Source organism: Bufo gargarizans, chromosome 3, assembly GCF_014858855.1.
Source record: "Bufo gargarizans isolate SCDJY-AF-19 chromosome 3, ASM1485885v1, whole genome shotgun sequence".
Lineage (NCBI taxonomy): Eukaryota > Metazoa > Chordata > Amphibia > Anura > Bufonidae > Bufo > Bufo gargarizans.
This window is the reverse complement of record NC_058082.1, coordinates 70,684,099-70,708,625: the sequence shown is the minus strand read 5'-3', so window position 1 is coordinate 70,708,625 and position 24,527 is coordinate 70,684,099. Positions and strand designations below refer to the sequence as shown.

At 43.5% G+C, this 24,527-nt stretch overlaps 2 protein-coding genes across 2 annotated transcripts in view; one reads left to right on the top strand and one right to left on the bottom strand.

Annotated features, from left to right (window-relative positions):
- The first annotated feature begins 538 nt into the window (after positions 1 to 538).
- LOC122931146 (regulatory factor X associated protein) lies at positions 539 to 5,950 on the top strand. Its single transcript, XM_044285123.1, has 3 exons — positions 539 to 1,024; positions 3,654 to 3,761; positions 4,759 to 5,950. The coding sequence occupies exons 1-3, from the start codon at positions 599 to 601 to the stop codon at positions 4,864 to 4,866; spliced, it is 642 nt and encodes a 213-aa protein (XP_044141058.1). The 5' UTR covers positions 539 to 598; the 3' UTR covers positions 4,867 to 5,950.
- A 10,904-nt stretch (positions 5,951 to 16,854) lies between these two features.
- The window catches only part of SMAD9 (SMAD family member 9), a 28,916-nt gene continuing 21,243 nt past the window's right edge, over positions 16,855 to 24,527 (bottom strand). The window contains 3 exon segments of the mRNA XM_044284738.1: positions 16,855 to 18,409; positions 19,110 to 19,366; positions 21,160 to 21,381. Coding sequence (XP_044140673.1) covers positions 18,266 to 18,409; positions 19,110 to 19,366; positions 21,160 to 21,381 — 623 coding nt within the window. The 3' untranslated portion in view covers positions 16,855 to 18,265.

Genomic DNA, 24,527 nt, shown 5'->3' with positions numbered 1-24,527 from the left:
CTATTTCATGCACACAACAAAATATCCCAAATTCGGTGTTAATGCAGTTTATTGGGGGCCTGCACAGCTCCTCGTACACAAGTATTGTTTTGAGAAGTCCAAATAAAAAATGCTTTTTCAGATGCCATATCTCACACCATATTTTCTTTACAAGCTTGTAGGGAGGATTGCGGTTTAAGAAGGGGTATCCATTACAAAACCGTTTTCTTTCAATAAGGTGTGCAATGAGGTTGAACGTTGAGAACCAAATCATGGGCCAAAATAAACAGGACTGACACACAAAAAAAATCTCACAAAGAGGAGTTTTTTGGTAATGTTTTCCAAATTTTCCCTCCTGGCATACAATTCTGTGCAAGGTTTAAAACATACCCACGAAAATACAACCAGTCCTGGCAGGGAGCCCTAAAAAATAACAGGAATATCATAGAAGGTTGCAATTATTAAATTGACCGCTAGATGTCAGCATAACTAAGAGCGAAGGGACTGTAGAAGTGACGTGAGGCTAGGAGGCGCATGCGCAGTAAAGACTGCGGCAGCCGGAAGTAAACAAAGCGGTAAGTGAGACTGGCTCTCGGCTGACAGTCTCCGGTAACCGGCAATGATGGAGCAGCCGCCTGGGTCCAGGGAGGAGGAGGAGGACGACGACTTAGCCCAGGAGCTGGCGGAGAGAGGCGGGCAGGAGCTGCAGTACGGCCAGTACCCGGCCGATGGGGACACGCAGGTGCTGTATTACACCATGCTGCCCGCAGAGCAGGAGGACGAGAGCGGCGAAGCCCTGGACACCTCCGACCCCAGAGACAGCACGGCCAGCCCCGAGGAGCTGGACGACGACGACAACTCTGGCGACAATGACACCGTGGTGACCAAGACGTGCACCTACCAGGGCTGCCTGGAGACCACCAGCCAAGTGGCCAAGCAGCGCAAGCCCTGGATGTGCAAGAAGCACCGCAACAAGATGTACAAGGACAAGTACAAGAACAAGAAGAAGAGCGACCAGGCCATGTCCTGCACCAGCAAGCTGGAGGTCAGCAGCCAATCACATGCAGGCTCTCATGTCTGAGAGAGGCTGGACAGCATGGAAGCTGCCTTCTGATTGGTTACTAGAGGCAACCGCTCCACATCCCCCTGCACAAAAAGCTGACATCTGATTGGTTGCTATGGTTAGAGGGATTTTCCAGGATTCCTATATTGATGACCTACAGCAGGGATTTTTAACCTCCGGCACCCCAGAATGCTTCATTCACTTGTATGGGAACAGCCGAGCATGTTTGCATGCTGGGAGTTGTAGTTTCACAGCAGCTGGAGTGCTGAAGGTTTGCTGATCCCTGACCTATAATGAATGGCGAAACAGAAACGGTCAGGAAACTAGTGTTCACACCTCTCCAAGGAACCGGTAACTCCATTCTTCCCAGAGGCTGGACCCTCGGTTATTAGCTGCCCATTGTGAATACTGGTGGCCAGAGGTTGCAGTAACATCTGCACAAGTGTCATAGTGTTTAGGCCATTTTACGCCTTAAAAAAAGTCTATGGCGTACGAGTATGTCTTAGGCCTAGTTCACACGAACGTATGGCTTTTATAGTTTTTTGCGGTCCGTTTTTCACGGATCTGTTGTGCTTCCTTTCCATTTTTCAGTATGGCATATACAGTAATTACATAGAAAAAATTGGGCTGGGCATAACATTTTCAATAGATAGTTCCACAAAAACGTATACAGATGCATTAACATATGTGTTCCGTTTTTTTGCAGACCCATTGACTTGAATGGAGCCACGGAACGTGATTTGCGGGAAATAATAGGACATGTTCTATCTTTTAATGGAACGGAAATACGGAAACGGAATGCTTACGGAACACATTCCGTTTTTAATGCGGCACCATTGAAATGAATAGTACCGTATACGGAACACAAAAAAACGGCCCTTACACTCGCAAAAAAACTATCTTGTGAACTAGGCCTTAGACATTTCCCCACCATTCATTAGTGCAGGGCGCGCTGTGAGCGGCACCGGAAATAACCAATAGCAGAGCTCCTTCCAGTAAGGACCTTGGTTATTGGTTTGGATGGGCTGCCGGACCACCTCTTTGAAGATGTGGAGGGGGAAGCTCCTGCAGCAGCGCGTGCGGTCTTCAGTTGGAGGCACCCAGCAGGGTAAGCAGCCTCCTGGTGGGCTTTAGTGGGGGTCTTAGCTCTGAGACCCCCCGCTAATCTCTATAACAAGAAGTCAGAAACGCTCTCCTCACTGCTGAGCGCGATACTGAAGACAGCCTCAATAGAAAGTCTATGGGACCGTCTCCACTACCACGCTCAGCAGCCACGAGAAGCAGCGCTCGGCGCTGATGAATGGCAGGGAAAAGTCTCCTCGTTGTAGAGATCAGCGGGGGTCAATGCGCTGGGACCCCTGTCCCTATGACATATCAAAAGTGTAGTGACTATAATGTGGGACAGGCCTGGGGCTCTAAGCCCTAAATGCAGGCAGGGAAGATCCAGTACATCGAACTGTACCTTATTACTTGGCTATAATACCCTGCCCTGCATTCACTCCAAACCCCCCAGGGGCTTATTAACCCTATGCTGGAGGGAGGGGAGCAATGTTATTTACGTGGGACTGTACGTTGGAGAAGCTGACGGGAAGGGAGATATGTTATTCAGATTAGTAATGGTTCCCCTGCATAGGCCGCTTTTACACCACCGCCATTTATTTCAGTTGTTCTGCTCCGTTAGATGAGCAGAACAATGAAGATAACGGAAGTGCTGGATCGGACTCTGCTGACTATGTCTTTTTTACCAGACAAGGCCTACATGCAAGGCTTTTTTGACAGAATCTGTGACTGACGCCCCGAACGGAGCCTCTGACACAGATGTGAACAAGTGTAGGTCTCCATATTATGGATTTGAATTACTGCAACTTGGTTAAAAATACTCCTTAAAAATGGTAAGAGGAGTATTTTTACTCTTCTGGAAAAAATTTAGTGCAACCTCTGTTGGTGGCACCAAAACACAGGCCTCCCGGTCTGAATACCAGCTGGGCACATGATTATTGGCAGGGGCGGTATAGATAGTAAGGTCAATTCCAGAAATACGGACACGTTTTAGTTTGGCTGGCTGTTTAGTGTGGGGGTGTCACCTTCCCCAACAGCACAGGGTTCAAAGGATTGGGCATGTTGGATTACAAGAGGGATAAACCGGCACTAGAGATGACTGGCAGCAGCTTGAGAACACATGCATGCTCAGCTCAGTTGGGCATGCATGTGTATGGGAAGGTTGGGAGTGAGGCCTCATGCACATGACTGTATGTATTTTGCAGTTGGCAAAATACGCATGGTGTCCACGTTGCATCCGCATTTTTTGCGGACCCGTTTACTTGGGTTCGTGGTCCGCATTTTGTGGCAAGTATAAGACATATTCTATCTTTTTGCAGAACAGACATACGTACGCAAAAAGTGCCGGGATCGTCTATATGCTTTCCGCATCCATTTGTCCATTCCACAAGAAGATAGACTATGTCCACAGAATGCAGACCACGGACCTATTGAAGTCAGTAGGGCAGCAAATAAAATGCGGACTGTACACAGATCATATCAGTATTTTGCGGATCTACAGTTGACTCTAGACGTGAGATGATTCCTCATTCTTCATCTTCTTCATGTTTAGGAGAGTGCAGAGTGCTCGGTGTCTCTTACAAAACAGAGAACTGGATCAGTCGGGGACCGGCCGCCTCGTCCTACGTTACTGGAGCAAGTGCTCAACCAGAAAAGACTGGCAAGTATATGGGTGTAATAGACCGTACTCATCCTGCTTTATATTACGGGTGTGCACAGCATGCCCCGCCATACTTCTGCTCAGACATCATTCCGTCCACCCTGCGCCTAGATGGTGTCTGTGCTCCTTGGGCTGAGAGGAGATGGGAGGGAATGGACTAATGACACCATAATGCATATGGCACTGGTGGCAATGCTGGGTTGCTGTGGACTTACCATCCCTGCATTTACATAATGCTTCAATCTGATTGTTCCCTGCATGGCAACTTCTGGAGTGGATGGGAGTCATGTGTGCCACTTTGAGGACACATCTCTGCTGCAGCCAGCCATTGGCTGCTGGAGCAAATGTAAACTCCGTCTACTCCAGAAGTTAACAAGCAGTAAAGCGAAGGAGATGGGACTGAGTGGCGGCTGGGCAACCCTTTTAAGATAAGCAGAATTAGCGGTTCTGCCTTTTTTCCATTGAAGTAACACACTGTGTGGCTCAGGCTGTGGATCGCATGGCCGACAACTGTCTTATCTCTGTGACCATGGCAGGACAATGGATGGAGAGGTGGATGGAAACAGTGATATGAGAGGTGAAGAAGTGGATAGAAATGGCCAGATGATGGATGTAGAGTTGAATAGAAATGGTGACATCCTAGATAGATATGGTGGGATGATAGATGGAGAGATGACTAGTTGAGGGGTATATAGAAATGGTGGAAGGGGTGGTGATATGGTGCTATATAAATAGCAGTAAATAAGGTAGGTTAAGGCCACTAGACGTATATCCAGATGATGTGTGTGGGGATATAAAGCCCTCCAGTGCAGCCACTGTGCCTAATATTGGCGCCCAGTGGCAGGCTTCTAATATAGCGCATATTACTTACTGTATATAGAGCACATCTTTTGCTTTTTGTTAATTTAGTTTTATTATTGAAGATGTACAGAATCCCTCATTATAGGTTTCTGTTCTTCCTCAGCATTTCCCTCACTGTTCTGTGTTTCTTTTCCAGTCTCTTTTGAGGAGTCCAGAAGTTGTCAAGTTTCTTCAAACTCAGCAGCAACTGCTCAGTCGCCAGGCTTTTGAACAGCGGCAGTCTTTTCAAGGAACATCACTTTGACCGAATTTGCCCGTAGGATGAACTAGTTATAAACTTAATCTGCTGACATCCGTTTTTTATATATTTATTATGTGACAAGACTAACGGAGCAGCCTGAAGAGATGGGAGGTGAAGCAAGCTATGTGTCATGTATGAGGAGGCTGTTCATATAGACCTCTTTTATGGTGTCCCATCTCTGGCATCCTTTGTGATAGTTTTACCACGTACCTAGCAGATGGTTTACAAAAGAGCTATGTATACTGGCCTGTACATACAGTCTTATACATCATGTTCTGTTACTCACTCTTCCGGCCCATGCACGCGGCCGTTGCCATTTTTGCGGTCCTGCCCTCCATTGAACTGTCCTATCCTTGTCTGTAAAACGGAGAATAATAGGACATGTTCTATTTATTTTTTTTGCAGGTGCTGCGGAACAGACAGCACCTGCAAAAAAAGCATTTTTGAAATCCTGGAACCCTCTTTAAGGCCCCATTCACATGACCGTTTTTGTCTGCATCTGTTCTGCATGCGCAGTCCGTTCTGAGGCTGATGCCAGTACAGGGATGAAAGACCGGGCGAGCGCTTACGCCAGGAGTACAGGCGCTCGCACCGAGTCCTCTGACTGACGTTGGGGGAGCTAGGAGGGGACTTTGGGATGCGGGGCATATTATAACTAGACCTAGTGGCCAGAGTGAACATTGCAGGATTATATACATTTTTTAAGTATATGAGAAATAAAAAAAAATAAAACTCACCAAAATTCTAGAGAAATATGGTTAACATAAATTAAACATTATTTAAACCAAAGCTCATTTTCTGATGACACATTCCCTTCAATTACTAGACCTAGATAACCTCCTTTCTCACTGGCCACTAGGCCTAATAATATGATGACAAGACCTCTATAGAGATAACAGAGGATCCACCAGTCACAAGCAAATGGCACAGGAGGCTAAAATATCTTCAAGTGGGCCTATCACTTCATAAATCTTTTGACATTGCATGGTGATATGTCATAAGTCTTAAAGGGGTTCTGCACTTTGTTTAAACTGATCTATCCTCTGGATAGAACATCAGCTTCTGATTGGTGGGGTCAGACACTCGGGACCCCCGCCGATCAGCTGTTTGAGAAGGCAGCGCCGCGGCCTTCTCACTGTTTACCGCCGGCCAAGTGACACGACTTGTATCAACTGGCCTGGGCGCGGCTAAGCTCCATTCAAGGGAACAGAGCGTAGCCCCGCCCAGGCCAGTGATACTAGTTGTGACATCACTGGGCCTGCGGTAAACAGTGAGGAGGCCGCGGCACTGCTGGAGCGCCGCTTCCTTCTCAAACAGCTGATCGGCGGGGATCCCGGGTGTCGGCCCCCGCCGATCAGAAGCTGATGATCTATGCAGAGGATATATCATCAGTTTAAACAAAGTGCAGAAACCCTTTAAAAAGAGGGTCCCAGGTGCAGAGACCACTCGCTGAAACAAAGGGGCAGAAGTCAGCTTCTCCGCAGAGTCCTGACTAGAGCAGTGTGTGGACCCAGGTAGTTCCTGTGGATCTGCAAAAACAAAACTTTGGACCGCACTCCAAGGCGACATATGCAGAAGGTTGATGCACACCTGATATGCAGCTGCATCCATACCAACTCCGAAATAACAATCCACGAAGAAGGCAGCACATTTAGATGATGAAACAGTGAAGAGCTTTAATCCATAATGATCAATCCAGTAGATGCATCGATTAATCACTATGGGTTAAAATCTCTTCACTATGTGATCATCCAGAATGTGTGCTACTTTCTTCTCCATCATTGGATCTGTACATCATTCTTCTCACATCTCTGAGGAGTGGCACAGTGCTCCTGCCCCTTCATTTTGGAGATCGGTGGGTAGGGTCTCAGTACCCAGACCCCCACCAATCAAAACTTCTGACATGATGCTATAATATGTCAATAGCTTTAGGAAATTATAGGTAGACTTTAAAGGGGTTGTCCGGGTTCAGAGCTGAACCCGGACATACCCTTATTTTCACCCCGGCAGCCCTCCTGAGCCTGGCATCGGAGCATCTCATGCTCCGATGCGCTCCCGTGCCCTGCGCTAGATCGCGCAGGGCACAGGCTCTTGTGTTTACAATAACACACTGCCGGGCGGTAACTTCCGCCCAGCAGTGTGTTCGGTGACGTCACCGGCTCTGAGGGGCGGGCTTTAGCTCTGCCCTAGCCGTTTTACTGGCTAGGGCAGAGCCAAATCCCGCCCATCAGTGCCGGTGACGTCACCGGGGTTCCTGTCAGCCACATAGAGAGCCCCGGTACGTCACCGGAACTCAGAAAATGCCTTTGCCCTGCGCGATTTAGCGCAGGGCAAAGGAGAGCATCGGAGCATGAACTGCTCCGATGCTCATGTCAGGGGGGCTGCCAGGGAGAAAATGGAGGGCTGTCCAGGTTCAGCTCTGAACCTGGACAACCCCTTTAACAAAAGGTACTATTTCCACTTTTAAAAGGCCTGCCACACTGTCTTTTCCTGGTCCATGACCGGTCGTTTATTTCTGCAGTACGATTACATATCCCCCCACCACCGCTTGAACCTGCAGTGCAGATGGCGGCTATTTAGAATATCCGATCACCCATAATTCCAGGCAGCTGACAACAGTCGGTGGTCTTCTCTATAGATGATCTTGGCTGATCCAACAGATATCCAACTCCAACCCTGGGTTCACACCTGAGCGTTCCTCAAACGCGCGTTTTAGTCGCGCGTTTTTATGCGCGTTTTTTGTAATAGTAAACGCGCGTTTGACACGCGTTTGTGTCATTGACTGCAGTGTCCTATGGCCACAAACGCGCGTCAAAACGCCCCAAAGAAGCTCAAGTACTTGTTTGAGCGTCGGGCGTTTTACAGCGCGTTCGTACGCGCTGTAAAACGCCCAGGTGTGAACCCTTCCCATAGGGAAGCATTGGTTTTCATGTCTTAAGCGTTTTACAGCGCGTTTGAACGCGCTGTAAAACGCTCGGTGTGAACCCAGGGCAAGATTAGCACTGGGAACAGTAAATGGCAGCAGGTGCAACTTTTGGCTGCCGGCTCTCATGCGTTTGAGCAGCTATAAGCTCCAAAGAGTTTATTTCCTTCATTTATCTGGTACCACAATGTGTATATGCTATACAGTATAAGGCTAGTATACCTTTGATTTTAAGGTCAGGTCAGGACGTTCAACGTTACAAGATATTCCCTGGTCCCTCTTACTGCTTTGTGTGAGTAATATATTGTGTAAACTGGTAAAATATGATTTTATTAAATGATAAAATATCATAAAATCAGGTTTAGGGTCCATTCACACGTCTATATGTGTTTTGCGGATCGGCATTTTGTGGACCGCACATCGCCGGCACTCTCATAGAAAATGCATTTTCTTGTCCGCAATTGCGGATGCGGACAGCACATTCCGGCCCCATTGAAAATGAATGGGTTCGCACCTGTTCCGCAAAATTGCAGAACGGATGCGGACCCATTTTGCGGACGTGTGAATGGACCCTTAACTGCATTTAAAGGTTGGGTGTCTGACTCTTTCCCCCCCCCCCCCCTTCTCGCTTGGTATTGTGTGAAGAGGCCACAGCCACTCATCTTGTTGGGCCAGTGATTTCACGTACATGGCTTAAGCAATGCGCATTCGCATTCAAGTGAATAGCTCTGAGCTGCAATACCAAACACAGGCATTATACTGTGCAGTGGCAGCACTCATTGGAGAGATGTGGCCTCTTCAAACAGCTGATAGAAAGGGTCTCAGGAGTCAGACCCCCACCAATCAGATTCTTAGGATTTCAGACAATCCCTTTAACCCCTGGATCTTACTTTCAGTTTTCATACTCCAATGTCCAAGGAGCTGAGATCTGGGGGAAGGGGGTGTGCTCTTCTGCAGGGGGTTGTGTAGTTGTTCCCGTGCCTGCAAAGCTCCTCTGAAAGCAGTCACCAGTGAATATTTCTTAGTTTTGATTTTTAAGATAGAAAATCGAAAAAACCAAAGCCTCCACTTCACACTTTGTTAGGTAAGGTAATAAAATCGCTAGTCACCAGAATGCTAGCGGCAGGCAGAGAGACCGCTGCAGCAGGACCCCACCAAACAAATACCAATATCTCAGTTTGTTAGACCTCTGTCCCATCCCCAACTACAAAACCTATAATAAACCGCAACCCTGTGCATGAAGTGTCGTCCATCCAAGCCAATGACAATAACTCCAGTGTTCATGTACCTAGAGCAGACTGAAAAATAAGAGCTGGATTCTGATTGATGACATTTTGTGTGATGGCACTTTTTATACAAGTCGTTTTATAGAAATTTGAACCTCTTGTAAAAAAAAATGTTTTATTTTCACACCTATTTTAGTAAATTTAAAGGACATCTGTCAGCAGATTTGTACCTATGACACCGGCTGACCTGTTGGCAGCTGAAGACATCTGTGTTGGTCCCATGTTCATATGTGCCCGCATTGCTGAGAAGAATGATGTTTTAATATAGGAGCAACGGGGGCGTTACCATTACACTTAGAGGCTAAGCTCTCTCTGCCACTTCCGCTCCCTCTGCACTTTGATTGACAGGACCAGGCATTGAAAACATCACACCTGACCCTGTCAATCAAAGTGCAGAAATCACAGCAGTTGCAGAGAGAACTGAGCCTCTAGGAGTAACAGTAACGCCCCCATTGCTCCTAGAGGCTCATTTGCATATATTTAAAAAACACAGATGCCTTCAGCTGCCAAGTGCACATGTAACAGGTCAGCCAGTGTCATAGGTGCAAAACTGCTGACAGATGCCCTTTAGATCTGATTCGTTGTAATTAATGCTTGAGGCCCATTCTATTAAACTCGCACGTAATTTACTACATGGCCAGAGACCTAATGATCTCTGGTATTTTAGATGTTTTTTTGCTCAGTACGTAGCAGGCTCTAAGTAAGCGGGTGTCGCATAGAATAAACAGTTCTGGTAGTGTGAACGCTTCCTTACATGCTTGGTTTTCTATAACGATTGATCCACAGAGTAAATTACTGTATTGAACTCATCAGATTACCAAGTGCATATAAGAGGATCCCACCTTTGGCGAATGGGTGTCCTGTGACTCATTTGAAGATTTGTGGTGGCTACGTACCCCATAGAAGTCAATGTAGCGGGGGCTGCACATGCAAGCGGCTCTTTCCATTGACGTCTATGGAAATTATAAAAAGAGGAAAGAGTTGCCCTAGTGACCCTCATACCTAAAAATGGTTGCTTTAGCCATTGTATAGAACGGGTCCGTGGGATATCAGAATAACTACATGTATAAGGTGAAATGTCTCCGTTTTCCGTACACTCTCATTATTAGTAGAACTGACACTTCAGGAGAGATTCATCAAGATTAGTGGAAAGACCAAGAGGAGCAACAACCAGATTCCAGCTCTCATTGTTATAGGCCAGGCATGGCCAACCTGCTGCTCTCCAGCTGTTGTAAAACTACAACTCCCATCATGCCCTGCTGTAGGCTGCTAGCTGTAGGCATGCTGGGAGTTGTAGTTTTGCAACAGCTGGAGAGCCTCAGGTTGGCCATCCCTGTTATAGGCAATTGCTCCACTTTTCTAATGCATCAGTCCTGATGAATCTTCCCCCTACGGCCATTCTTCTTGTATTATCTGTGTATGTGATGTGTTGTATATGTGTGTTTCTGCAGTTTTATGCATGTGGCACAGCACTGCCCGTTTACAGTGATGACTTCAGTTGGCGGTGCTATGAACAAGCAGTGTAGAATAACGTAAGATTAATTTTTCCAGTTTTTATTGTTTTGTACATTTTGATGTGTTTCATACATTTTATAAGTTTTGTACATTGAAGTAAAGAGTCATACATGCAGCCGCTGACTGATGCATGTTTTTTTTTTCATGGGTTATTAGTTTTCTTGCTGTGCTACATCTGAGTCCTAATCCTGGCCTTACACATAAGGTAAGTCAGCTGAAGTTGCCAATTTTGGGAGGATCGGTAGCCAGTCTCATGTGTACAGGGGCCTCCTGACTAAGTATGGTTAGGCCGGTTGGATTTCCCTTACCAGTTAGGTTGATTTTAGAGTCTATGGGGTTCACGTATACTCGCCATCCTTTGCATTGGTTGTACAGAATTGCTGGAGGGAAACTAATGGCAGAACTCATCCCATTGTTTTCTGTAGGACTCGTGGCATCTGTTGCATTGGTTTGGACACCAGATGTGTGTACTAAAGTGCACAGCACATCTATCAGTTGTGCCCGGTTCCAGCTGGCCAGACACAAATCACATGTGTGCTCGTCCTAAACTCTTGTAAGCCTCTTAAAGGGAACCTGTCACCTGGATTTTGTGTATAGAGCTGAGGACATGGGTTGCTAGATGGCCGCTAGCACATCCGCAATACCCAGTCCCCATAGCTCTGTGTGCTTTTATTGTGTAAAAAAAACGATTTGATACATATGCAAATTAACCTGAGATGAGTCCGGTCCCTGACTGATCTCACCTACAGGACTCATCTCAGGTTAATTTGCATATGTATCAAATCGTTTTTTTTTTACACAATAAAAGCACACAGAGCTATGGGGACTGGGTATTGCAGATGTGCTAGCGGCCATCTAGCAACCCCTGTCCTCAGCTCTATACATAAAATCTTGGTGACAGGTTCCCTTTAAGGGGTTTTCCAGGACTAGAATCTTTATGATATGCCATCGTTATCAATTCAGTCAGGGTCCAGGGATCATGACTAGGGATGAGCGAATGTTTCATCCGAAGTCGATTCGCATAAAACTTTGTTTTAATACTGTACGGAGCTCCGTACAGTATTACAATGTATTGGCTTCGATGAGCCGAAGTTCTTACTTCCACGGTACCACTTGGAACCAATCCCGAGTTCGGGAATTTTTTTTTTACAGTAGAAATCAATTTATGAAATTATTGCGCGAAGGCTCATCGGAGCCAATACATTCTAATACTGTACGGAGCTCCTGAATGAAATCGATTTGCTCATCCCTAATCATGAACGCTTCATTGTTTACCAGGCACAGCTCCGTACATTTACTACTCTGCCTGGCATTGCAGCTCAGTTCCATTCCATTATTCTGTGCTATGGTTCTCCTGCCTTTCAGTACATCATTTGGGTGCCACCATGACAGAGCAAGGTTATAATGTTATGGATCAGGATGGCTCGGGTAGCGTTCTCACCTTGTAATATACTTTGTGCTGAGAATTGATCCGGCGGGGGGAATGCTACATGGGTCCTTTATTATGATACAAGGTTCTGACACCTATGATGGTAAGAACTGGCGCTACTTTCCCCTGCTGTTTTTTCCAGTGCCCCATCCCCTTGTTTCCTAATAATGCTGTTCTTCTGGAGAAGGGAATCCTGCACAAGTCACCACCAAAGCAGAGATGGGGCCAACCTGGACTAGGTCTCTTCACTTTAAGGGCCCAATACCAGTTGCATGGTCCACCTTTAAAGGGGTTGTCTATTCTGCTGGACCCCACAAAAGATGACTCACCTGCTTCCCGATGCTGGCTCCTTGCCTGCAAAGCTCTGCTGGGCTCCAGCGAGGTTAACCGGTTTGATATCGCCGCAGCAGTGTCCGGATCCCCTTGCAACCATTTGGTTAAACGCAAGAGGAGCTGGGCACAGCCGCTGCCTGTGATTGGCTGCGGCAGTGTCAATTTGGATGTTGATATCGCACTCCTGGAGGAGTAGGAGCGGGAAGCCAACACTTGGACACGTGTAAGTCATCTTCCTTTTGCAGGTACAGCACAATGAGGGGGTTTGCCAAAACCCCCACATTCTTGCACACCCATTTTAAAGTATGTACACGCTTGGTGGTGGCTAATTCTACAGTGTTTAGCAGTGATTTTAGACCTGGAGCTAAATTTTACACTGGAACAAAAGACCAGCACCGTTCAAGAAAGACAGGAACATGGGACCATTGTGTCCACAAACCAATAACACAATCTTATCCAATATTCAAAAAGGGGTCAAAAACAGAGCCCAGAAATTATAGGCCGGTAAGTCTAACATCTGTAGTTTTTCTATGAGATTCTATTCTGGAATATCTCAGTGAAAATAAGCAAATAACGCTGTATCAGCATGGCCTCATGAGGGATCGGTCATGTCCAACTAATTTAATCAGTTTCTAGACTTTATCGAGGTGAATGAATTGATGTCGTATATCTGGACTTCTCCAAAGCATTTGACACTGTACAACATAAAAGGTTAGTATATAAAATGAGAATGCTTGGATAGAAAACAGAGGGTGGTTATTAACGGTACACACTCAGATTGGGTCACTGTCACTAGTGGGGTACCTCAGGGGTCAGTATTGGGCCCTATTCTCAATATAATTATTCATGATCTTGTAGAAGGCTTGCACAGTAAAATATTAATTTTTGCAGATGACACTAAACTGTAAAGCAGTTAACAAGGAAGAGGACAGTATACTGTGTGTGTATATATAGATATATATACACTACAGAGGACAGTATACTGCTATAGATGGATCTGGATAGATTGGAGGCTTGGGCAGAGAAGTGGCAGATGAGGTTTAACAGACTAATGTAAGGTTATGCACATGGGAAGGAATAATGCAAGTCACCAGTACATACTAAATGGTAAAACACTGGGTAACACTGACATGGAAAAGGACCTAGCAATTTTAGTGAACAGCAAACTAAGCTGTAAAAACCAGTGTCAGGCAGCCGCTGCCAAGGCCAATAAGATAATGGGTTGCATCAAAAGAGGCAAAGATGCCCGTGATGAGAACATAGTCCTACCACTGTACAATTCTTTGAATAAGTGGTTGCGATCCCTTTCATCACATGGGATATCAAGGTTTAATCGCATGGTGGAGGTAAGTGGTAACTAGCAGCAAGATCACGTGGGACGCCACAGCTGATACACCACTATCCACCAACGAGTGAGTACATGAATGCTGTTAACAGCAAATATCAAAGAATTAATCTCTGTATTATTAACGGAGGAATGGCAGTAATTTTAAAGTGACTGTGGACTAAATACAAACGGTATTAAGAACCATCAAGCCCCTATTAAGGAGTAGAGACATATTTAGAGAGCTGGACTACCTGGATTTGCAGAGTATAAACGATATTATTTAAACACAGATAATTGATGCTATATGCCGTATATATTGTGATATTATCGTCCATCATATATTGTGTGGATGTTTGATGACCATATGTTATCTACCGAACTAGAGTAACTGTTAGCCACCATTAACACCACAGCGCACACTTGTGCAGGAATATACACAGCCAAGTTGCACATTGATGGAAAGATAAACATCTAGTGTTTTATTTTATGTTTTGTTTTAATTTATGTTGCATGCATTTGGAATAACATTGTTTCAGGGATATTTCTATATTTTAATAAATGTTTTAATAAATGACAAGGATATTCAGGTCTCTGATTTCAGATGGTGTGTTCCTATGTATTATTTTACTAGTGAACTTTTCAATATTTTGTGTGATTGGGTGAAGTCATAGAGATGGAGCACCTTAATCCAGGGTAACCAGAGGGTGAGCCGCTTTTACAATACTGAAGTTTTGAATTTATTAATTCACCTAGGTGTAACAGGTTGTCCTTGCAGCTTCCACACCATAAGACGCAGCCTGTGTAGAGGAAGAATACACTCCTTCTGGAAGATCAGGTCTCTTATTTTTTGTAACTGTCCTTTGAGCGTGACAACAAAAACGGGAATCGGGCCATGCAAAGCCATCATGGGAGTTTGGCTATGACTTTTGCCTGTTTCTCCAAACTCTTCCTGAGCAATATCCGCAATAATGGAAGCTATATAAATATACATGTATGCACCCGTTTCTCCTCCCAGTTGATTGATATATCGTTTTCTTTTCCACTTGACTATCGAAGAGAAGATTGTAAAGTTGAGGCTCCACTCCTCTGGATAAAGCTCCTTGCAGCCTGTTTATTGATATAAACCATTTGGTAAATTAACTTGACTGAAAATAAGTTTGGTGGTTGTGAGGGTAAGGTTAAAAGTTAGCTAAAGCCAATCTGACAAGCCTGAGATCTTTCCGGTTGGATGACCACCTCTTTTTCTTATTCCACATTTTGTGAACCCACAATCTGTCACCATGCGTACCCAAGTCACAGGAGAGGAATCCGTAGTGAGAACTTTTCTGAGGCTAGGGAATCAGAAAGTTACCATGTAGCAGATTCCTGGGTTTTAGCCACCACTTCAGCCCTTAGTGAATTGAAGGATAGATCCAAAAGTTTCTTACCTAGCCTTTTGTCATTTCTGTTTCAAGGAGTGTATATTGCTTCGGGGGAAGTGGACATGAGATATGGACCCTAGTATTACATCTATGATGATGATGATAATAAATCCAACACTTTCTTGACAAAGTAAATGGACACTTTGGGATGAGGAAAGAGGTGACTTGTTCTCTTCATGCTTGCATCTCTCTTCTCTGAATACAAGTTTGTCGTTTGCTGATGAGAGTTTATGACGAAATCGGGTATTTCAGCTCCTGAGTTGGAGTTAGCTGTGACTCCTTGTAATTGATCAGGGACCGATTATGTCATAACAGCGGCTTGGTTGTGCGCAGATCCATCAGAAGATTTTATTGTTAAGGATGTCTTTACCTGCCAATCAATAAGCTTTGTGATGTCAGTCACACCATAAATGTTGAAGGGCAGAAAAATGAATTGCAAATGTCCATATTTATGTGCACTATGCCCACAAGAATTTCCTGTGGCTGGGCACAGGTTGACATCCATGAGAGGTATTGTGGTCATAAAAACTTTTGCTTCCAAACGCATGACTGATCAAATAGTCCTCATTGTGAATTTTCTGTTTCTGAAGATGGCACTTCTAATATTCTTCAACAATCCCTGGAGGAGCTGAAGAACTGGATTATTGATTGTTTTGGGGAAACATGTCATCTGGAAGGAATTCTCTGAACCTGTATGCCCACTGAGGGTTGCAGAAATGGGTCTTGGATGGTTTTGTACATCAGCAGTGCATCAATCCGCAGAATGGAACCGCCAGCCCCATGATAGAAATGCCTATTCTTGCCTGCAATCTTTTCTGCGGGGCCATGGAACAGAAGTTCAGATGCGGACAGCACACAGGTGTGCTGTCCGCCTCTTTTGCAGCCCCATTGAAATGAATAGGTCTGCAAACGTTCCGCAAAATTGTGGACCGGATGCAGACTCAAATATATGGTTGTGTGAATGGGCACTAAGATGAATACCATTAGGGGGGTCAACATTAAAAATACATTAGAACAGGAGGAGCTGAGCCGATTGATATATATATTCTTGTGGGAAAAAATTCTGTAAAACCTGTAATTTATATATCTTTACTTTTTCCCACTCCTGTGAACAGCTATCGGTACAGGAAGGAGTAGTTATCAGTGACTGATAGCATTGTGTGTATCAGATCTGTCAGTCATTGATCACTACTCCCTCCTGTACAGGTAGCTGTTCACAGGAGCTGGAAAAAACAAAGCTATAAATGTTTAAAATACAGGTTTTATTGAATCTTTTCCTACAAAACTAAATATAAATCTTGCTCCGTGCAGCTGTTCTTCTCTCTAAACTATAGGGGATCCTCGAGGGAGAACTGCGAGGGGTAAGGAATGGAGGGCCTGCCAATTCTCAGTCTGTTCTCTCAGCAAAGTAGTATATGTTTCCTCCTGCAGGTTCTGATTGTTGTACAGCTGCTTATTCTGCAGAACATAGGAGGAGGAAATGTATTATTTTATTAAAACTGGTGTGACATATGCCAGTCTTAAGCAGAGGTGCACTGGATGTGCCAAATTTATTAAGGGTCAAAGGTTTCCTAACAAACTTGGCTCATCTTCTGGTGGTCAGTGCATAAAATTGCAAAAAGTTTCAAATTGTGTGTAAAGCCATATAGAGATACTGCTCTTTACGGCTGATAGGGTTAATGGGTAAGTTCATTAGTTCCCTGCTTGTCACAAAAGCAGAAAAGCCCGATACTCGTTTACTAATACTGCAAATAATAAAGATTTCAATTATTTTTATTCATTTTGTGACATATCCATTATGATAATAACTCTTGATTCACTTTGGGATTTTCGCTGCATCTTTTGTACATCCAGGTTTTGTACACGTGAATGGTATTGCATGCAACAAAAGTTTAGGACACAGTCTGGTGCAGTCACATCGGTCACACGAGCCCTGGTTAAACAGTTTTATTGAATCCGTAGCTCTCCAGTTGTTGTTGAGCTACTCAACAAACCCATCATTCAAAAAGAGGAATTCTTCAGGTGTCGAAGCCTGCCCTGCCTTTATACACATGGACTACTTCTCGCTGACAAGAAAAGGATGATCAGTGTTCTCGACAGATAATTGTCTGTCCTCCCTGCCATATCGTGATAAATATCTGGGTTATGTCCTCATAATTATCTGTCCTCCCTGCCATATCGTGATAAATATCTGGGTTATGTCCTCATAATTATCTGTCCTCACTGCCATATCGTGATAAATATCTGGGCTCAGACCCACGCCTAAACTGCCATATCGTGATAAGTATGTCCTGATAATTAATTATCTGTCCTCAGTGTGATATTGTGGTAATTATCGGGACCCAGACCCATGTCCTGGGCACAGCTTTATTTTGTCCCAATTATTTGGATTCAGTTGTAAGTGTTGATAATTATCTGAATGTCGGCGTAATTTTGGGGGGAAGTGCTGCCTCTTAAAAACTCAGCCTTATCTGAATTCACTAGAAAATGATCATCCATTTCATTCTCAGTCAGGGCCACATTAAAGAGGTTTTTCACCTTTTAATCGGTTCTCATTTATTTAGTATTTATAGAGTTTATTCTTCTTTTCTGGGCCGTCCCTGTACCTCCCAGCAAAGTATGATTTATTATAACAAATTACTTTGCCATATGATATAAAATCTGGCAAAAGTAAGACAAGCCAGAGAGAAACAAAATCATCTAAGTTTCAAACATCTTTAAAGACACGTGTATATATTGCTACAAGAAATGCAAATTTGTTAAAAGATTTTTTTTTTCATTCCTTTTCCTAATTCAATTCACAAGACACAAATATAAAAAAAAATAACTCTTAAAACCAAATCTGAGTCCCGTCATCAACGAAGAACATATTTATATAAAAAAAATATAAGAAAATAAATCATTGAATGGTGTACCGTATTTAAGTGCATCAGGTTTCTGTAAGAGGCAATTTAGAAATCAAGTGAATTACGGGTGAAGTGTTTCCTTAAGAGAAATATGTCTGTAGATGATATGAAAATCATACAACATACATCAGCGCTCGTTTTATGTTACACAGTAAAAGCCACAGTACACAGACCGAAATATAACTATGTACATTACAAATAATTCTTAAAAAAGAAAGATATTCTTTAAGCCACTGCCTGCAATAGCACTCAGATATTTGTATTATGATACAGAGGAGATGGGATTATGGGGGGAGCCCATCTGAGTCAGAACCTTGTCCAGCCATTGCAAGGGACCGTGAAGATGGATCTCAATCCAGCAAGGTGTGCTTGTGACATCTTGACGGTGATACTCTGCTCCCCAACCCTAAGAAGCAAGGAATCAGAAGTTAGTTTATGTCCTAGGTGATTTCCATAGGGACAGTAAGTCAAGACCCTAAATTCACTGTGTAGTTCTTTAGCAATTGATTGTTCCCTATTCTTAGACTGACTGAGGCCTTCTTCTGTGAGATTACTAGCAGGAAGTCCAGATCCTATGAGTCCGTTCCTATAATCATTACCTTTATAGCGACCAAAGCATCTAAGATACCTATTACACTGGCACAATTTCGGGGGAAATTATGAGGAATACGAGCGCTCATTTGTGTGTTTGCTCGTTCATCGGCTGATCAGCATCTTTCATCAGGATGAAGATGACCGATTATCAGCAGCACATCTTCCTGTGTAATCAGGGATGTGCTGCTGATAATGAGTAGGACAGTCGTTCCTCCCACATTCAGTATCCATTGGCCTGAGTTATCTTCCTTCAGTCAGTGTAATACCACCCTAAGTTTTTTTAATAAAGGGTGGGGATTTTAACACCATGTTGTGCTTTTTGTACAGTTCTATGCATGCACTTGCTCACTGGTGTCAACCAGTGCATAAACAACCAATTTTAATATAGTTGGGCCGTCGGCTTCGATATGGGCTTCAAGTTAGTTACTAATAGTAATAGGGGTGCCATATAATCCCCTGTATAGCTCACTATTTGTTCCATACAGGCGTGCATTATCCGTTATTGTACTTACCTTTACAAAGCTCATCCGTATGGTGCACATTTTGGTAAGCTCATACACCACTTCAAAACCTTGGTTCACCGACTGTGAGAGGAGCTGAGCGAACAGCTGGTTATTGAATATCTTCAAGCTGCAGCCGCTTGGGATCTTGCAGACAGTTGCCGGGTGGAAGCCATGCTGGTAATTACAGTTGCGGCTTTGTACAAATATGCTGCTGTCACCTAGACATTCTGCATACACCTCTCCCCCGACATAATACAGATGGACCCCTAAACCGTTAGCAGAGAAGACAATTAGCTGGAAGGTACTATGGTCACGTCAGGAAAACAACTTTAGCATACACTTAAAGGTGTTTTATGGCCAACTTATACCCCCGCCTAGTTCAATTCGGTTCTTTCATTTTTATTTGAGCATATGGATGTCGTGGGGAGGGGGTCCTAGTTCTGCAGACAAAGCCTGAACATCAGAATGGCTACATGTGGAATCTCTGTTCAGATCCGACTTTCCCCAAAAGGTAACTGCTGACGGGGTTAGATATATTATATTTGCTATGTTGGACTGATTGGGATAATCCAGAGCCGCATTTACAATACTGCAGGCTTCAGATCTGAAATATCCCAGCGTTCCTTGATAGTTCAAAGTGTGCAAATAACTTGCTCTAGTGATCTGCATTCTGGCAAGTAGAGTGGTATTAACCTGGTAAGTAAAAACTAAAGAAGGTTGTCAGAAACCGCCTATTTTGTCAGGACTGGGCTACCATCTAATGCAGGGGTGCACAACCTTTTCTGGTTGGGGGCCACATTGTCAACCTGAAACAATTCCAAGGGCCGAAAATAATCTTTAAAGGGGTATTACCAAATGAAATACTATATTTATGGCATATTGAACATACAGTATATATTCTAAATGTCTAGTTACACTTCTAAGTACTCCCATCTAATGGGACAATACATGAAAGATTCATGTGAGCAGCCCCAAGATATAGACATACATGTCCGCTACCAGATGGCTGGGGGCCGCATAGAATGGTATTGAGGGCCGCATGTGGCCCCCGGGCCTCAGGTTGTGCACCCCTGATAATGTGTATGGGAATGTGCCGATTCTCCAGCAGTCTCAGATTTGGGATTTCCACACACCCAATCCTTTGTTCTCTTGGACCATAAGGCTCCGTTAGTGGAGTATGGCAGTGGCTTATTACCCTCTTCTTATTGAGAGTATATAGAATAGTGGTCAGACGAATCTGTCATCAGGAAATATCAGGACCGATTGTTTAAATCAAGTTTTAGGCTCCATTCACATGTCAGTGTGTGGTTTGCGGATCCGCAAAACACGGACACCGGCAATGTGCGTTCCGCATTTTCAGTGTCAGGGTTGCCAGGAGTTGGACCCCAACCAATCTCATATTGATGAGTTATAGGCTATCAATGTCAGAATCTCAGAAAACCCCTTTCAACTTTATGGCCAGTGCGAAAACTGCCAGTGGTAATCATCAAACATTCTACAAAAAACGAAGTTTAATATGAAAACTTGATCCACACAATAGGTCATTTTCTGATGACACGTTCCCTTTAACTGTCCAATGAATTACAGGAGCTCAGCTAAGCTGCCTACCATGTGCATGTCACAGTATTCAGACTATATGACCTACTATGCCATCATAAAGCAGGTGGCATTATACTTATGTGTCTTACAGTCTGAAATTGCATTGTACCCAACAGGCAGAAGAAAAGGAAATGAGCGGTGGAGAAGGTTGGTGACAGGCCTATAGTTTTATTTTAAAGTTGAAGAGTCCAATGGACCGTCATTAGGACTGTCAGTTTTTCATGGCCATTTTTCAACCATTAAAAAAGGGTCCAATTGATTTCAATGTGATCCGTCTGGCTGTGAAAATGGGCAAAAACTAGGTCATGTCCTATTTTTTTGATGGACGCTATTCACTAGGCCGTTAAAAAAAAGCGTTTTTGCTTAAATGTGTGTCGTGTGCCTGTAGCCTTACAGTTTAATTCCCTTATTACAGAAGAGCTGAACTCTCAAATGATCACCCTCTGGAGTTGACGCTTACCTTTGCCGATGTGCCGGCGGGTGTTTTCAATAGTGGAGTTTCGGTTGACATTGGATAGAAGTCCTAAACAAAACCTGTTCTTGTTATTAGAGGGGTCTGTGAACCCATCGATGAGTACGCTGCGGGACGATGCCTGGAATGTCTCCCCCACACGATTGTTGAGCTCGTAATAGGCAACAGAACACCAGTGCAGTGGTTCTTCATAGCACACAGGGCGGAAATCTGTGGGAAGGTCAATATGAAATAAAAAGTGTTGTCTGCTATACAATATAAACATGTAATCAAAGATTATATACGCCTGGTTCCCATTTGTGGCAGTAAAGTGGCCATACTTGTCTCTTATCCCTTTGTGACCAACCTGCTTTGGCCCTTACTGACCAAGCATTTTTCTTCCTTTTTTCATTGTCGCTTCCAAGAACTATAATTTTTTTATTTTTCCGTCTATGTAGCTGTATAAGGGCTTGTTTTTTACAGGACAAGTTGGTGTTTTTAATGGAGCCATTTTGGGGTAAACATAACTTTCTGATAAACTTTTATTAATTCTTTCTGGGAAGGAGATGGGAAAAAACAGCAATACTGCCACTGAGTTTTTACATGGTAAATTTTCCGGCGTTCATTTTTCGGAATAAATAACATCTTTATTCTCTGGGTCAGTACGATTACAGCGATACCGAATACATATCGTTTTTTGTTTTGTTTTACTACTTTTGTACAATAAAACCCCTTTTTTTAAAAGAAAGAAAATCTTTTTGCATTTCTGCTTCCCAAGACCCATAACTTTTTTTTATTTTTCTTTCTATGGAGTTGTGTTAGGGGTTCATTTTTGCGGGACAACTTGTAGTTTTCATTGGTATTACTTTAGGTTAAATTACGCTTTTTGATCACTTTGGTGGCGACTGAAGAATAAATTAGCAATTCTGCAATTTTCTTTTTACAGTGTTAACCTTAGGGAATAATTTATATGATTTGTCTAGTGCAGGTCGTTACAGAAGCGGCGATACCAAACATGTAGGAGATTTTATTTTTGCTATTTTTTTTTCATTGAAAAGCATATTTTCAATGGGAAAAAAAAATATTTTTTATTGAATTTTTTTTAATGAAAAATATGTTTTTTAACCTATGTTTACCATTCAATAGTCGCAAAAGGGGACTATAATAGGCAATATTTAGATTTCTTTTAAAATACAATGCGGGGGCCATTGTCTGCAGCATGTAAGGGGTTAAACAGCATGTAAGGGTCCAGCGCCTAGACCGGGCCCCTTAGTGACCGTCGTAAAAAGGTGTATTGGTGGTCACCAAGGGCTTAAAGGCTATGTACACCTTTGGAGGCAATTCTTTTTTTAATGATTGCATTTTATTCATTTTGGGCTAAAATCCTTTTTTTAATTGGTCTTTATTAAAAATATTGAGCCGTTCTGTCACAAAGGGTTAACTGTTTTTCTAACTGTGTGACTGGTACTTTCACTTTGTGCGGGTCATCTAATAAACCTGCTCTCTAAACTATTAAGAGGTCATAAACACTTATTTAAGCCACATTCTTATCAGTAAGACATTGTATAGAATTGCACTATAATGAGTGTTTATAATATCTGAGAGCAGAGATAAGGAGCCGTCAGCTGAGCTGCCAGACGGAACAGAGAGAAAATTCAGATCCTGCTACTAGATAAACAAAGGCTTAAAAAAGACAGTGTTTCAACATTTTTAATAAAGACCAATTTTACAGATTTTTAGCTCAAAATGAGCACTATGCAATAATAATTAAAAAAAAATGTCCCCAAACGTGTACACAGCCTTTAAAGGCAGTCTATCAAGTAAGCATACATGTAGGATTTACTTTTCTTGTGAAAATCTATTTCCTCTGCTCCTGAGAAATGCTTTCTTTTATTTTTATGCAAATAAGCTTTCAGTGCACCGTAGGCGGGGCCACTTCATTTGGTGCACCATCGTTCTGCAAGTAACACTGCCCTATGCTTCCCTTCTTAGATTGACAGCTGGTAGCAATGACGCAGAGAAAGCCCGATGCACCTAACACAGTGATCATCAAAATACGGCTCATCAAAATACATAAAAATAAAAAGAAGCATTTCTCAGGGTGAGAGAACTGGATTTTGCCATGAAAGCTATAGTTATATTTCAGGGCACTTACCCTACATGGAGGTATGCTTGCTTGGAAACTGATTTTGGAGGAGACAGACCCTCTTTAAGTCTATGGGAGATACCAGAACCATATGTGCTACATACGTCAAAGGAGAGTGTGCGTGTATGGCAGATTAGACCTCAATGGCATCCCAGGGGGATAGAGGGTGCAATTACGACTATTAGTTACGTTTTTAGAGGACTTCAGCAATAGACCCTAAGGGTTTGGCTACATTAAGTGACACGACACAGAGGGGTCTGGCGACATTTGATATCATGTATTTCAATTGTGTCGCAAAGCGACATGTTGCAGAAAAATTAGACTTGGTTGATATTTTTGTGACTGTCGCGTCGCAGCATGTCGCATTGTGACACTATTGAAATGGATTACATGAAACGTTGCGCGACACATGTGTAGCCGGACCCTAAAACCCTACCAATGTCCAGATAACTATTATTTTACAATAGGGCTGCAGCTATCGGCTTTTTTTGTAATCGAGTATTCTAACGATTAATCGAGTACTCCAATAATAAAAAAATAATTAAAAGAACGTTTTTCTTTATAAAAACTCATCAGCACCCCAGTGCCATGAGGCTCCCCCCCAGTGCCACCAGCTCAATATCTACATATAGAGACCTAGAGACTAAGGAGCAAAGGACTGAAAGCTGGGGAACTGTTACTGGTTAAGGGTTGTCCGGTTTCATGATATTGATCACCTATCCTCAGGATTAGTTGATAATATCAGATTACTGGGGGTCGAATCAGCTGTTTGAAAAGGCTGCGGTGCTCATGTGAGCGATGCAACCTCTTCAATGTTTACCTGCATGCGGTCTAGATTGTAGTGGCTGTTCGTGCCATTCACTAGAACTGTAATTACCCTGCACTGGACACTGCCCTGAAGAGGATGCAGTGCTGGCAGATAACCCATCTTTCCCACAGACTGATTTTAAGTAGTGTAGCATAAAGCTGGAACCCGGTTTCCCTATATTCATTGGAGGCCTGCTGGGACAAGGAAAGGTAGCATACAGGGTGGGTCCAGTATATACTGCATGTGGAATCTGTCTGCCCTGAATTCACTGGAGGCCAGCCGGCACCAGAAAAGGTGGCATTTAGGAGAGGCTCCCATCCAAGAGAGGTCACCTTGCCATGGTGGATGGGAACAAATAAGTCTGATCACAATGTATTAGTGAGAACCTCAAATTCATTTATATGTTGAGTATTAGTTCATATG